Below are 15,257 nucleotides of genomic sequence, written 5' to 3'. Positions count from 1 at the left end.
ACCAGAGGCTCTGGAGATGGGATTGCTTGCACTAATAATTACGGGGTATAGTCCATCACATCGATCATGAGATTCTCCGTATATACCTTGTGCATCCATCCTTGCTACATTGTGTATTTCCGCTTGCCTACAGCCAGTGCCAATCCCGAGGGTCTGAGCTTTGACAATAATTACTGGAGTAATTTGGTCGCTGCTTCAACACGCTCAACAATGATAGAGAGCCATTTCTAAGACAGTAGGTTAATATAAGTATGCTAAAAACAAACGACTTAAACCTGCGGGAAAGATTTGTGAGAATGAAGAAAGCGACTCACCTCAGCACTGCTCAGATTTCCAGCGTCCAGACTCTCCACGAGTCCCGGGTAAGTTGCCCCCGAATAGCCAGTCCAAATACCGGGCGCAAAGACCACATGTTTGTACCAGTTGCGTCCGTCCAAGCCCGGTGCATACAGGAACTGGCGTTCAATATTCTTATACTTGATATTGACGGCGTGGATCAAAAAATACAGCCTCACTTTCTTCCACCATAGATACCAAGGAACATCTTCCTCCAATTGAGATGTGAGGTCCGCCGCGTAAGCGTCGAACTCGACTGCAGTTTTCTGGAACTCTTTGATTGTTTCGTACAGAGGCCCAAAGTCAAAAGACTCGCCCCCCGGCAAGTTATCCCCAGAAGGCTTAATCCGGTCCACATAAGCTTCCAGTCCAAAGCCGTAGTCGGTAGCGTTGAAAAATAGAACTGGGGTTTCCACCAGCTTGGCCGCAGCCAGAGCCCAAATCTTGGTGCAAGCTTCGTGATACAGCCATCCCGGATCACCAAACTTCTCCATCCAGTCAAAGCTATCGTAGTTAGAGTGGTACTGATACACTGGGTCTTCACGGCCACGGCTAAAGCCAAGATCGTAACTAGGAATCCCGGCAAAGTCCTGGAACGCAGTAAAATCGCTGCCGCTCCCCATTGTTCCAATTTGGCCATCCCAGACATCGCGGACTGTCTGCCCTTTGATGGTCTGGTTTGGCGACTGAACGAGACTAGTCACCTCATAGATAAGCTTATTGAGGAGTGGACTAGCAGTGGGACCAAGCCATGTTCCCGCAGCGGCAACGTCGACGTTCAAGTAGGCAACGTTTGACTTCGAAAGCCAGGGAAGGTTGTCTTCTACCCATTCAGTAGAGCCTAGTAACCCATACTCCTCTCCATCCCAGCTTGCAAACACAATGGTGCGGAGCGGTTTCCAGCCAGATTTAAGTGCCTCGCCAAAGCTGCGAACAACCTCATTGAGAACAGCGGAGCCACTATTGGGATCAGCAGCACCGCCAGCAACCCAGGCGTCCCGATGATTGCCCAAGATGATCACGTCTGGGAGTGAGCCAGGGATGACTCCGATAACATTCCAGAGCGGTGTTGTAACATATTCTTGTTCGTTAAAGAGGTTGATCACAACGTCATCTGGGGTCGGTCCGATGTTATATTCAACTCCTTTGTAGGCAAGGCCACCGCCTTGCCACCATTCATTGAAGTCGGACGCCTTTGGGCCATGACCGTTCAGAGCTTTGAGGAACGGCAGCACATCCTTGTACGAAACGGGAATAGACGGGATCGATGGAATAGAGTTATGAGGGTCTTGTCGTTCGCAACCCGGTTTGGATGGGTATCCGGGAGTGGTAGGATCACCAGGAGCAATGCCTACGATCACACAAAGTTAACAACCACATTAAAGAGGAGGCTTCAGGGGAGCTTACTCAGAAATTGGGCACTGCCACGCTGAACTGCACTAGGGTTCCTTGCAGGACCGTCTGGATATGGCTTGTAACCATTCTCTTCTGTGAACTCTCCATCCATCTGCGGATCATCATACAGGATGACCCCGACCATTCCAAGCTCCTGCGCCCGTTTTACCTTCAAGCCACGGAAGATACGACCATACTTACAGATGGCGATTTTACCCGCAAGACTGACATTAGCATTAACCAGGTCCTCGAAATCGGCGTAGGTGCCGAAGTTAGCAAAGACAAATGGAGCCGTGACGTTCCCATTAGCAGAGTAGCCGTGGAACGTAGGCACGCGATCGGCCAGACCACTTGTTCTATCCTCCTCCAGAACGTCTTCTTCGAGTGATGCTTCATAGGCAACCTCACTTCCCTTCAGCAAGGCCAACCGATGATCGAGGGGGTAATTGAGGTAAATGTCGTAGGCAACAATACTAGTGTCAGCGACACCGAATTCCTCCCAGCGCTCCTTCGTCCACAGTGCCTGGCTTAGATTCTTGCCCGCAAGGTGAGGCCCAGAAGTGTAGTACTTGCTCCATTCACGTGCGCGGGCTGCGGATGGGGTTCCTAGGAGGAGGGTTTGTAGTTCGTCATAATCGAGGCCGTTGCCGCTTGGCCAGGATTTAGGGAAGGGGTGAGCTCCAGGGAGGTACGACCAGATCGATCCACCCTCGCGTGGAAGAATAGTGGATGGTATAAGGAAGAGAACGAGGACGATTATGAGGAGCAGGGCAAGTGAGGAGCTACAAAATCGGCGTAACTTGTGATGCGGGTACCTATACCGCTGGGGAGCTACCGGCACGACGAGAAGTGGGGTTGTCTCGGAGGGAGGCATGGTGGACTTCTCCCTCATTTCAGGGTACATAATACCAGAAATAAGCCAGCTGTGTTCCTGCACAGCGTCAGATCATTAGGGTAGGATAAGTCCAAGAGAAGAGGAGGGTTGTGAGAGAAACAAGCAAATGCCTATTAATAATGTGGCGGGAGCTACTGCTAACTAATGTTAAGGCATGTTAAGGCTTCGGGTACGGGAGTAAATGGCGGCCTATCTTATCAGCACCACGGAACTATTATACATAGACCAACTACCTACCTGTATACAGAAGTAACTTGACCGACAACAGTTAATGCTCCGGCTGTGAGTCTACAGAGTACGGAGTACTCCGTATATGGTTACAATTGGCTGCCTTTTTAAGGTGTAATATTCGCATCTTCCTTGCGAGATCTGATATTGATATCCAAATCAATGATTCTTCTCCCCAACATCCAACGCAACCAAAAACCGACTCACACAATTATAAGCTGCTGCAGTCGTCGTAATCTCAACAACCTCTCGATCCTTAAACTGATCCTTGACCGCTTGAAATACCTCATCTGGCACAGTCACAGTCTTCGTAATAGCATCCGTATACCTCAAAACCGCCCCTTCGGTAGGACTTAGTACTCCCTCCTTCACTTTCTCACTAATATCTGCTTCAGCGTTGCGGACTACCTGCAATGCTGTATCACTGAATCCACCCTCAACCAGCAAAGGTGCGTGTTGCTCCCATTCGAAAAGGGCGCCGTTAAGCACCGCTACACGACAAATGATCAGTTCTCGAATTACAGTGGTGAGACTGGTTTTAGTGCGTATTGCACCAATAAATGAATTCCAGCCATCTGTAACGGGGAAAGAGTGCATAAGGGCTCGATCCAGTGGGAGAAGTCCATGGGGGGCGCGTCGTGCTTGTACTCGAGCTAGGATTTCAGCCTCCTCGGGTGTACCGGTGGGAGGCGGGTCGGCGGTGTATGGGAGACGCATTTTTAATGTTGATATTGACTTTGGGTGAATGTATGTGATGAACTTGCTGGTTATATTCGGTATTGTAAAGCAGAACTGACCCTCCCGAGAGAATCTAATTGAGTAAACATAAGCCATGGGTCTGTAGAGCTCTGTGAGGTTTGGGGCTTACTTCAATAGCAGTCACAGATTTCGATAGCTATGACAATGCTACTAGTAGTATATCTTGATGATTGTCGTGGAGTGCTGGAGTTGAAGACAGTTCGAGATCAGTGTGGGGAAGATATATTATTTACATATTCTACCAACACCAACAACCCCACGGTGGCGGAATGTGGTCCGCAAACACTCCCGCAGTCGAGTACTTTCCTCTACTTCGAAGGATAACAACGAGGCTCAATTTAGCACGGAAAACTTTTATTAGGTCTATCTCTTTATTTACTTAACACATGAGTAGTAATATAATCTGGAGTTAGTCGTCATAAAGCTAATTTTGGAGTTCCGCTGTTCCGGAGGATTTGGCTCATACTTAGCAAAAATCGCAAGTTAATCTGGTAAACCAATGTCTACAATTAACAAGTACTATTTATTCCATTAATGGTACCTATCCGGTAAAAGATCTATACTTTTGTACATCCTCCGTACACCTTCATACTTATATATAATTGTGCGCTAAAGCTTCTTGGCGCAGGTCATAGGTACTGTCCCCACCGCCGAAACACCAGAAGCTCCAAGAAGTACCTAAACAACGACGACTCTCCTCCACTCCTTCCAGTTCCATCCTCTATTCCCTCCCCCTCTACATACTCAAGAGGTGTCACAATGCGTCCCAAGACCTCGAAACCCACTAGCGATGAGCTTCTCGCTCAATTTGACAACCTCGGCGTCGAGTCACCCGCAGACCAGCCTACCAAGCCGGCAGCCGCAGCCACTTCCCAGACAGATGAGGATATCCTAGCTGAGCTGGGAAATCTCGCCTCCCAGCGCCCAAGCAGTGGGCCTGGAACTCCTCGTGTGTCGATTACAGAGACTAGGTCGCCGACGAAGTCGCCTAAGCCAGGTCGGTCTAGTGAGGAGAAGCCCGCACCGCGGAAGTCGGGAGAAAGTGTTCGGTCGGCTCGTGCAGGGAATAAAGCGGCGGAGGTGCAGACTGCTGAGGAGGAGAAGCCCACTGCCAGTAGCGGTGGATGGTGGGGAGGTATCTTTGCAACTGCCAGTGCGACTGCTAGTGCAGCAATAAAGCAGGCCGAAGCCGCAGTGAAAGAAATCCAGCATAACGAAGAAGCTCAGAAGTGGGCCCAGCAAATGAAAGGGAATGTTGGGGCTCTGAGGGAACTAGGTACATTCCCTGTCCTCTTTAGAAGTAAAGCAAATCTCTTAGTATATACTAACTACGGCTTTTTAGGTGGCGAGCTTCAAAAGATGGCCATCCCTACATTTACGTCTCTTATTCACACCATCGCACCCCCAATTTCATCTCACGAACGACTCCAAATCCACGTTACACACGACCTATCTGGCTACCCGAGCGTGGATCCTCTCGTCTACGCCGTCTTCTCGCGCGTTATGTCCCAAGTCGAAGGCGGCGATCTCCTCGTCATCCAGCGCGGCCAGGAATCCGCGCCCAAACGTGGGCACGACAACAGCGCCTCAACTGCCGGCTGGCACGACGGACCCTGGTGGCGCACAGTCACCCCTGGTAACCCGCGCTGTGTTTCAGCCGTGCCCGGCCTCGTGGAGGCAACTAAGCTTTGTCGTGCCAGCGCGGAGGCCTACGCCGCCGAGTACTTCGCCTCGAAAGGTGGGGTGGAAGAAGCAGCCAAACAAGCCACCCAGATTCTGAGCGAGTCCAACCCCGTTCGCAGCAGCGACATCTTCCTCGCCATCCAAGCCATCACCCAAAACTCCCCCACAGAGCTATTCCAGGCCGGCCCTACCTCGGAGAAAGCCACCGCGACAGGCATCGTCGACGGTCCCAACCCAGCCAACGACGAAATCACCTTCGCTCTCTACCTACACGACCCGATCCACGGCATCGCCTTCCACACAGTCTCCCAAGCTATCCCCCAGAAATGGATCGAGTGGCTAGACGCCTCAGCGCCCGCTGCTGCTACAGCTACAGAAGAAGACGGAACTGACGCCTCCTCCGAGGATCACTACCCGCACGCGATCATCCCGGAAGAGATTGCCGAAATCGTCGAGAACGGTGGCGTGGATCCGCGTGAGTGGGCTGCAGAATGGATGGAGGAAACGCTTTTACTTGCGATTGGAGTGGTTGCGCAGCGCTATGTGGCTCGCAGGATGGGCGTTGGCGAGATCGGAGCAACGAAGGGGAAGATGCGTGCTGAGCAGGTATCAGTTGTAGAGAGTGGAGCTGGGGAAGCTGCGCGGGCGCTTTAATTTCAACGTACTCCGTACCTACCTATGTACTCCGACCTAGTACGGAGTAGTTCGAGTCATGAATTAAGTTTCTTTTCTTTTCTTTTCTTTTGGTCTTTCTTCTTCTATAGTTAATATTTAGTATCTATTCCTTACTACTCCATTCCGTACTCTGCACTCGTAGTTTATGTCCTCTGTTTAGTTTCGAAATTTCCTTTACTCGATGTGGTTTGAACTTGTCGGCCAGCTGCAATCTGGCATGATTTTGATTTCCCCCCCCCCCCCAAAACCTATGCTAGGCTAGACCAAGCTCTTTCTAATTTTAACAAATATTTTACTAGTACGTAGTACTACTCTAGAGTCTATTACTCTGTACAGAGTAGTTAATAGTTACTACTAGTACGGAGGAGAAGAAGCAGAAAACTCGGGGGTTTTGGATTTTAGTGTAACTTGATTTAGAATTCAAATACAATGAGTGAATTCGCCTCTTCAATGCAAGCCCAAAAGCAAAGCAAAACGAGAACCGTTGCGGGTATCTATATAGGGATGTATCTAATGGATATAATATTTATTTATCACAATTTCAGGGTCACGTTCACGTTCACGTTCACGTTCATCATAATCAAAGCACAAGTGGTCCCTCGAGTCCGGGGACATACCAGAAGTTCGCGCAGAGAGGTGTCACACTAATCCCCGGTGATCGTTTGGTTAGTCATTTATGCAAGGAAACAAGGACGGAGAGAGGGAGAAAGAGGGGGTGATAGATACCTCGTGCTTCCGTTCAAAACGGTGTGTGCGTCCGTGCCTTCCTCACTAGCTTGGAGGGCTGCCTTCATCTCGGAAAGCTCCGCAGACCATTTGAAATCGCGTTCTCGGAAATGGGTAGGGTTAATCCCGTTTGGTGTTGTCTTTGACACCCCATTAGTTTCGCCGTTTGCGATTCCATTTGTCGCTCCATTCATCAGAACAGGAGGAGCCTTGTCCCCCGAAACCTCAGCATACAAGCATCCCTTGTTCCAATAATAAGGTAAGGTACGAGTATAGAGCACGGGCCTGGTCTCGACATCCAACTGCATCGGGATATTCAGGTTATAGAGCTCCACTCGCTCGTCCCAATTTTCCACTAAGTGGTGGACGATTCTCACGGCAAGCCGTGCCGCAGCGCAGATAACGTCCATAGGCTGTTCGTCCTTGCTACCGAAGGAGACGGCGATTCCGCGCTTCCCGCATGTGGCTGCCTCCAGAGCGCCACCCACAGTACCGGAAGATAAGTTGTAGATAGTCGATGCGTTCCGACCGTGATTTGGGCCCGAGATTACGAGGTCAATGGGGTCGCGGTCTGTGAAAAGATTGAAGAGCCCTAGTTGTACACAGCTTGCAGGGGTGCCATTTCTTATCACCACCCAGTCTGGGGATTTGCGCTGGCTTTCTTCATCTGGTGTGGTGGAGGTAGAGGAGGATTCGAATGTCTCGTCCCAGGTTCCATCATTACGGAATGCAGCGGGCGGAACGTAGGTTGCCTTTAGAGAGGCTTCGATCAAGTGTGCTTTTCCGATCCATGATCGGGAAGCTGCTGGGATGGCTACGGAGACAAGGTGGCCAGCGTCTTGGAGAGCATTGACCAGAGGATGAATGTATGGAGAGAGGCGTCGAGATGGCGGGCCGTCGTCGTTGACTACCTATGATATCATATTAGATCCTAAGCTGACAGCTTTCTTTTCCCGATGAGAGAGCTAGCTAACTCCGCCAGGTGGTCGGTCGGGTGACTTGGGATGATCGACTTGAAGTATTGACGACCAGAAAGAGGAGGAGGAACGAAAAAGAAAACATACCAATATATGCATGTTGGACGCCTGTGCCGAGTAGGGTTCTCGATACCTGAGGAGTATACGGAATCAATGGTACTATAGTAGAGTACACTAGGTAATACTAGTAGAATAAAATCCCTACTCCGGGGTAAATTTAGTTCTCAAGAGGCAACCTTCCCAGCAAAGAAGAGAATAATGAATCCTGGGGAAGGGATTCCCAAATAATGTATTTATAGTTCAACACGAGTGGTTAAGACTTGAGGCCCTTTTTTCACCGTTTCCCTGAAGGAAATACCGGAGACGAGCCCGGAGCAGGGGGAATCCATTCTCCATCTCGAATCTGGTCGCGGTGAAGCTCTTGGAAGCTGGAGGGTATTTGGAGTGCGTCATGACATTACTATACAATACATCCTGGCCAAGATAGGCATACAAAGTGCGGTATTTAAGACGTCATGATACTGTATGGTCTGAAACAGAACAGAGCCCGGCATAAAGTGGCCAAAAGGAGCCTGCGGTGAAGCATCATTCTTCTCGTGGGGGAAATTTCCGTCATCCACAGCGATAATATACCTAGGTATTGAAAAGGGAAGAGGGATAATAAATAGACTTAAGTACTGCAAGAGCTAGAAAAGATGCAAGGTGAAGCAAGTTTGGTTAGTTCTCAGATTTATATTATCGTTACTACAGAGTACTCAAGATAAAACCACACGGAGTTTCTGTGGACAAAGGTACAAATTTCATTAGCCTGTATTGTAGGCATATTTTCTCTACAAACCCTGCTGCAAGTGGAACTCTGGACCCTCATTATTATTATGAACTTTGGTTGAGACCTAAAATTTTTATGTATTACCTACTCTGTATATACCAAGTGGAACGAACCAAAGAAGTCTTCCCAACAAGACACGCTGCTTCTAGAAGAAGAATAATAGAATTCTTAGAAACCAGTGGACGTCTCGAAACTCTACCCCTATACAAATTCCATCGAACCAGATTAGGATTACTTGCGCCGGCGGCACATCATGTTATGTACGGAGTATGATCCTCACCAGGGCGTTCTGCACGTGGCTGCTATTATTAATTGGATTGAGGAAATCACAAGATGATGACGATGATGCTGATGCTGATGGTGAGGATTTAGCCTCGTACTCCGGATGAGTGTACCTACTCTGTAGGTGGGGGAAGTCGCTTGCAACGCCCATCCCCATCATCTGGGTTAGTGTTATAGTGGTGCTATACTATACTCTGTAGACTTGGTACTGGCGCGGTTGGCGAACAGAGAAAAAAAAAAAAACCAAAAAATTTATGGACGCCCAGACTTGATCTCCATCAAAAATTGCCGTACCATGAAAATAATCATCTGTCTTGGTGAATTCAACATCTGCAGGAAGACACAAGCAAAAGAAGACCTCTCCTCCTCCCCCCTCCACATCGAAAAAATAGATAATCACGCCATTTTTCTCTCTCTCCCCTCCTGGAAACCCCCTCAAAAACACCAGACGTAGTCACCACTGGTCTGCGCGGACTTTATCAACCGTTCAAATACAGGCACTACTGGCTGCAACCACATCGGAGGCCGATCGCCTCGAAATCTCCGGTGGGGAACCACGAAGTCAGTCACGAATTTCTGCTACTCCCATCTCACTATCGTCTCACCTCCTTCTTTCTTCCTCATCGCAATCATCGATTCCTATTATTTGGAGGCTTTCTCCGCCTCCTCGAACTTCGCGCTCAACATACCTTGCCGCCTGTGTAAGGACACTGCTTTGTCGCGTTCCTGCACGGCTCAACACCCTTGACACCACACCAAGCTGCTTAGGACCCAGGCCTGTTTCACAAGGGCCTTGACGACAACCCCCTCCCCCCCCTCTCACCCCCTCTTCGAATTCCCCTGTATGGACTGCGGGAGTTCAGGTACGGCTGCGGGGATCGACCCCAAAATTCTCGATAGCTGGCAAACGGACGCAGCTTTCTCGATACCATGGGAGCATTCGGGATACGAACAACCGTTGGATTGGGACACGAGTCAGGATTCGAACGAGGGTGATACGGATTTTGTGGATTTGAATAGACAGTCTTCCCTGGTAGGACAGACTAGCGGTTATCATAGCGATGATAGCAGGTATGCACTCCGAAGCCTTTCCCTGCCTCTCCGAGACTTGCAGCCCCGCGGACACTTTCGTTAACCCGTCCTCTCTATAGCAAACCAGGAACCACGACTACGTCGCCAGAGAAGTTCGGTCTAGCCGATGGCATGGCTGAAGGCACCGTCAGCAGCACCGTCAGCCCAAGGACGCTGCCGTCTGCTGATGATAACTTCCATCTGGATGACTCCTGGCCGCACTTCCAACTGTTCAACAATATGACGGCAGGCATCTCGATGGAAGCGCCCGCTCTTTTCCCGTACGCTAAGGGGGCCCCTAACTCTACGAATACGTTTATCGTAGAAGATCCGAGTGGGCTCCCCCAGGGGCAGGCGTTTACCGACATTACCCCGGAGCAGTTTCTCTCCTTCCAGAATATCCCAGAGGTGTTCCCATTTACCACAACCGAAACTTGGGCTGAGCCAATATCGACCTCAACCGAAAATGCCCCTAACGAAATCCCCGCGTCGCTTGCTATGGAGGCGCCACAGGTCAACAAGGCTGCAAATCAGTTACGCGCCGTCCAAAATTCTATGCAGTCCCTCGAAACCCGCTGGCTTGACGGTCTGGAATCTCAACTTCCTTCTAATATGGCTTCGCCTTCCTCTCTATCTACTGTTCCACGGGGCCCCGTGTTCTTCAAGGACGAACCAAAGGCCCAGAACGTGTTCCAGTACAAATCCGAGAGCCCTTCCGGAGATTTATCTGGGGTTTACGAATACCCTTACTCCACAACAAGCGAGGACGTTCCAGCTTTTGCAGAGCGACAATTGGAGGAGGTAGATGAGGAGAGCCTATGGAAAGAGTCGCAAAGCGATGAGTCGTCCTCAGAAATCCAACAACAATCTCAGCCTGCGGCTGGTTGCATTGTCAATGAAGACGCGCCAGAGTCGTTTTTCCCTTCCATACCATCTAGGCCCAAGGCGTCCGCTTTCGGACCGCAGCGAACAGCTGCTAGAACGCAGAGCCTCACAGTTCAATCGGCAGCGACAATCAAGAAGCGAAAGAAGCGCAACTCAATTTTCGCTCTAGAGAGTGACCCAAAGCCGCTGCAAATCGTACAGGAAGACGGCCAAGGAGGCTCAATTGCCTCTGCAGACTTTGTTTCCCCCCCTCGAGGCGCTCGTCGCAAGGGACCCTTGACGATGGCTGGAAGGGCCAACGCTGGACTACGAAGGAAGAACAAGGATACCTGTGTTCAGTGCCGTTTGAATAAGCGAAAGGTATTCTTTCCATTCAATTTGCATATTTTTACCCACAGAAACTAATTCGTGACCAGTGTGATGGCAACGCTCCTTGCGATGCTTGCCGTCCTACGCTTCATGAGCAGCCATGTGCGCGAGCTTGTTTCTCGAGCATTGTTGAGTATGGAACATGCAACTACATCTGTATGCATTCCTCGTCTACAATTTTTGGGACATATACTAATCCAAATAGCTCAACGAGCCATCAACCATCCTACGCTGGATCGATCTGGACGAGTCCGGTTGGACATTCCTTCCGAATTTGACTTGAACGACTTGCTTTCCTTCCTCAGCGAGCGGCAAGGAAAATTCAACATCCGCGCCAGCCAATCATGGGGCTCGCTCTATATTCTTGACTTGGGAGAAACTTACAAGTTTCTACGAAGCCTAAGCGAGTACAATGGCAATTCACGGTCAAATTTCTTGGAATTCATCGATCGCCGCATTATTGAATCGAAGGATAAATCAAAGAATTGGTTAACATGCGTCAAGGACTGCGATCCGATGAAAAACATTTATGTGAGTGTCACTATCTAAAGGCTTGAATTATGTCACTAACGATCAAGCTCTATATAGACCCTACTATCGCAGTGGAATAATATGCCAAGTCGCGCGAGCTACAGTTTTGTGCCTCTCGATGCCGGCGCTCAGGAAAAGCCTATGGACGTCCATAACCCGGATGATCAGCGTGAGATCCTGCTGGCAGCGCAGCTGTCCCGAATTTTTTGCCGTATGCTCGAGGTCGAGGGATTCCGGAAACTCGAGCGGGATTTTTACAACATCAAGTGGAAGCAAATATCTCAGGAAACACATATGGGCTTCCTGAAGGAGCTAGGACACATCCTTCTCACTCTGCGCTGGCGAGTCTCCTGGTGGAATCGTCTCGGTGATGGTGGTGCAGCGCCTGACCCAAGCAAGCAACATTACGTCGACAGAGTGAACCTGCTCTGCAGGATTCTCTACGTCTACTACACTTGCGTGCTAGCGAAGTTACCTTCTTGGTGTGCGTCGGAGGTACCGAAGGGAGTTTGGTCTACCTACGCTGATGCCGAAAGTCCTGTCTGGGATGACTTCCCGATCGACCCAACCGATGAAGGATTCAAGAAGTGGATCGAACGAGGAACTGAGCTCATCGAACAATCCGGTGCCCCTATCCGAGTCGCGAAAATCTAAGCCTTACACCTGGCATGACACACCTAAACGAGGGGTTAAGGTTAAAAATAAAAGTCTGGGCGGCGGAGTGGAATAGCTGATATTTAAGATACCCTTGCAGCGTCTTGTTATGTTTCACTCCTCTTTTGCTCCGGCTACGAGTGATGACTTACTACGTTTTTCTATTGTATATTCCGTTATAATTTTTTGACTTTAATTTGCGCTGGTTGCAGATTTTTCAAGCATAGATAGCAGTCACTATATATAGCTTGAATTTTACTGAGTCTAATTTAGCTACTCCTCTCTCTGCCATGATACAACCCATCAAGAAAAAATAAAGTAGACAGGTGTTTAGTGGTTTTCACATCATTAATTGTATAACACCGCTCTTGAAATAATTAACTGCATACACCAAGCAAATGCGCCAAACATTTTATCTACCCAATTATACCAAGCCGTATCCCGATATAACACCCCAATCGTTTTGTTTATAATCCATCCATCAACCTCTCTTCCCACTCTTTTCCTTCCCCTTCTCTGCTTTCTTATCTTTCTTTCCGCCAGCTAGCATCTCAAGATGTCCAGCTCTTTGGGCGAGACTTCGTTCCGTTTTCGCTGTTAATCCGGCGGCAAGTTTCTGTTGGGTTTGGAGTTAGCCTGGTCTGGTACTTGAATATATCTCTTCCAAAAAATCTGTGGACATCATAATGATAATTAAATAGGCATGAGGGACAGAAAGAAGTGTACGTATGTATGTATGTATATGTATGTGTGACTGAATTATACATGCCTTGGTCATCTTCTGCTGCTTAATTAATGAGGCTTTTTTCGGTGCGATCGTCCGGTTGCCTTTCTTGGGACCGAGTGAAGAGGGGCTTGATATCGAGAAAGATGAAGACGTTAGCGATTCCTATGCAATGAAGATAATCAAACCAGCATATTCCATCTCATCCATGCAACACGCATAGATTCATTTGCGACAGCGCCACTGGGAAAACCTGACACCGGAATGAGAATTGAAAAAAAAAAAATGTACCGTTTTGAAGTGTTTGCGCCCGGTTTGGCTTTCTTGAGGAGTCCTTGAGCCATTTTTGTCTTTTTGGTTTGCGAACTTATCCTTATCACGGATCGGTCTTGGTTTTAGAAAAATGACTATGGTGTGAAGGTACTGCCAGCAGCACAGGTGAGAAATGATCAGGCACTGAGTACTATGAAGTTGAAGGTAAGGTTATCACTTGGAAAACTGTACAAAGTCACTACTGCAGGCAGGTTGGATAAAAATTGCTTATCAGAGCTTACAGTTGGTGATCACCTGATGCACGGCCCCATCTCATGCATATTTTGCCCCTCACTGACTTTCTAGATAGCAATTTTCAACTTCACATATCTCATTTAATATGACTCTAATTGAAGCAGCATTAGAAGCAATCAATTCCTTAGAATCAGGTACTTCAATTAACTATACTAAAATTACAAAACAATTTAGTATTAAGCAATCAATATTATCAAGGCGCTATTATAGGGTTTTACATTTAAAAGACTACTAATATAAGCAATAGCAAGCTCTTAGCAACTAACATGAAAAAGAACTTATAAGATATATTAATAAATTTACTAAATAAGGCCTCTTTGCATCCTATAAAATATTATGTAATTTTATAAAGGAAATAAGTAGATAAAAGTCTAGAAAATACTAGCCTGGCTGCTTTCTAAAGTAATACCAAGATAATCTTATTTCAACCTATATAACTATTATTAATATTACATGAAAATAAGCTGATTCTATATATAAATACATGCTATATTTTAAATTACTATACTAGAAACTAAAGGAATATAAGCTACATGTAGAGGATATCTATAATATAGATAAAAAAGGATTTCTTATTAGAATACTTATTAAAGGTCTCAGGATCTTTTCTAAGCAGAAATATAAGAATAGGGCCTTTAAGTAGTGCCTGCAAGATAGAAATCAAGAATAGATAACTTTAATTACTTATATTTATGCTAATAGAAGCTTGCTCTTACCAGATCTTATTTACCAGGCTACTAGTAGTAATATCTAGGATTCCTGGCTACAAGACTTTAATCTTAAGCTTTATAATTACTTCTTTACCTCTTCTACAAGTAGTTGGACAAATAATAAGCTAGAATATGCCTGGTTAACGAATATATTTAACTAGGAGATAAAGAAGAAAGCATGGAGGTATTAGAGACTTCTAATCTTTAATAGTTATAGATCTTATCTTACTATAAAGTTTATTAATTACTATAATACTAATAGGATTCTTTTAATAACCTATCTATCTTATTTAATTTATTCACTACAGCCACTTAATATTAGAATCTTCAGTCCTCTTTCTATTACTTATAATAAGAATCTAGAGGATTTCTTATATAAATTAATAGATTTTAACTATATTATTAAGTAGGATTTCTTCTACCTCTTCTAGCTAGCCTGGAATTAGGCTTTATTATTAAAAAATATACTTTCTTTATAGAAAACTATTAGGATATTACTACTTAATCCTAAGATTATTCTAGTCTAATTTAATAAAAAGATAAATTTATAGCTATTATCTAGTAATTCCTTATAATTAATCCTATAAGTAAAGGACTAGAGAAAGATTAAAAGGCTTCTAAATTATATAATTATTAATATATATAATAAGAATATTAAGAAGTTAAGTTTTATAATATATTATCTTTCTATAAAGAATATAATCCTTAAACTATATTATAAGGACCTTGAATTAGCTCTTTAGAATAAGAAGAAGAAGTGCTAGCATGGTAAGCCTTTAAAATTTAAGCTTATAGTACCTAAGGATAGTAGTGTAGTATTTTACTCTCTATAAAAGATCTAGCAAGCCTGTAATCTTTAGAAGTAGAAAGATAAGGCTATATAACTTGCTAAGGCCTTAAAAGAGAAAGAAAAGGTCTGTTAGTAGCTTGCTAAAGAGGAGAAATAATACTTACTTAAAGA

General features: G+C 46.5%; 5 protein-coding genes across 5 annotated transcripts; 2 read left to right on the top strand and 3 right to left on the bottom strand.

Moving 5' to 3' along the window:
• Positions 1 to 170: 170 nt before the first annotated feature.
• Positions 171 to 2,605, bottom strand: P175DRAFT_0492911 (M28 family metallopeptidase; the record flags this gene model as incomplete). The annotated part of the gene is made up of 3 exons (XM_040895926.1): positions 171 to 227; positions 315 to 1,687; positions 1,744 to 2,605. 3 exons carry the CDS (start codon positions 2,603 to 2,605, stop codon positions 171 to 173), a joined length of 2,292 nt encoding a protein of 763 aa, XP_040751955.1.
• Positions 2,606 to 2,836: 231 nt separating this feature from the next.
• Positions 2,837 to 3,938, bottom strand: P175DRAFT_0457972 (carboxymuconolactone decarboxylase family protein). Its single transcript, XM_040894665.1, has 2 exons — positions 3,723 to 3,938; positions 2,837 to 3,665 (listed from the first exon to the last, which is right to left on the bottom strand). Exon 2 carries the CDS (start codon positions 3,569 to 3,571, stop codon positions 3,014 to 3,016), a length of 558 nt encoding a protein of 185 aa, XP_040751954.1. The 5' UTR covers positions 3,572 to 3,665; positions 3,723 to 3,938; the 3' UTR covers positions 2,837 to 3,013.
• A 331-nt stretch (positions 3,939 to 4,269) lies between these two features.
• P175DRAFT_0516246 (DUF5427 domain-containing protein MTC1) lies at positions 4,270 to 6,096 on the top strand. Its single transcript, XM_040898897.1, has 2 exons — positions 4,270 to 4,889; positions 4,956 to 6,096. Exons 1-2 carry the CDS (start codon positions 4,373 to 4,375, stop codon positions 5,948 to 5,950), a joined length of 1,512 nt encoding a protein of 503 aa, XP_040751953.1. The 5' UTR covers positions 4,270 to 4,372; the 3' UTR covers positions 5,951 to 6,096.
• Positions 6,097 to 6,384: 288 nt separating this feature from the next.
• Positions 6,385 to 8,266, bottom strand: P175DRAFT_0222492 (5'/3'-nucleotidase SurE). The gene is made up of 3 exons (XM_040892624.1): positions 7,762 to 8,266; positions 6,698 to 7,608; positions 6,385 to 6,615 (listed from the first exon to the last, which is right to left on the bottom strand). Exons 1-3 carry the CDS (start codon positions 7,771 to 7,773, stop codon positions 6,552 to 6,554), a joined length of 987 nt encoding a protein of 328 aa, XP_040751952.1. The 5' UTR covers positions 7,774 to 8,266; the 3' UTR covers positions 6,385 to 6,551.
• Positions 8,267 to 9,434: 1,168 nt separating this feature from the next.
• On the top strand, positions 9,435 to 12,582 carry P175DRAFT_0222401 (uncharacterized protein). The gene is made up of 5 exons (XM_040892623.1): positions 9,435 to 9,856; positions 9,937 to 11,101; positions 11,158 to 11,266; positions 11,316 to 11,641; positions 11,699 to 12,582. The coding sequence occupies exons 1-5, from the start codon at positions 9,630 to 9,632 to the stop codon at positions 12,293 to 12,295; spliced, it is 2,424 nt and encodes an 807-aa protein (XP_040751951.1). The 5' UTR covers positions 9,435 to 9,629; the 3' UTR covers positions 12,296 to 12,582.
• The last annotated feature ends 2,675 nt before the right edge of the window (positions 12,583 to 15,257 follow it).

This window comes from Aspergillus ochraceoroseus (assembly GCF_002846915.1).
Source record: "Aspergillus ochraceoroseus IBT 24754 chromosome Unknown P175scaffold_4, whole genome shotgun sequence".
NCBI lineage: Eukaryota > Fungi > Ascomycota > Eurotiomycetes > Eurotiales > Aspergillaceae > Aspergillus > Aspergillus ochraceoroseus.
Note: the sequence above shows the minus strand (reverse complement) of the source record. Positions and strands in the feature narration are given on the sequence as shown.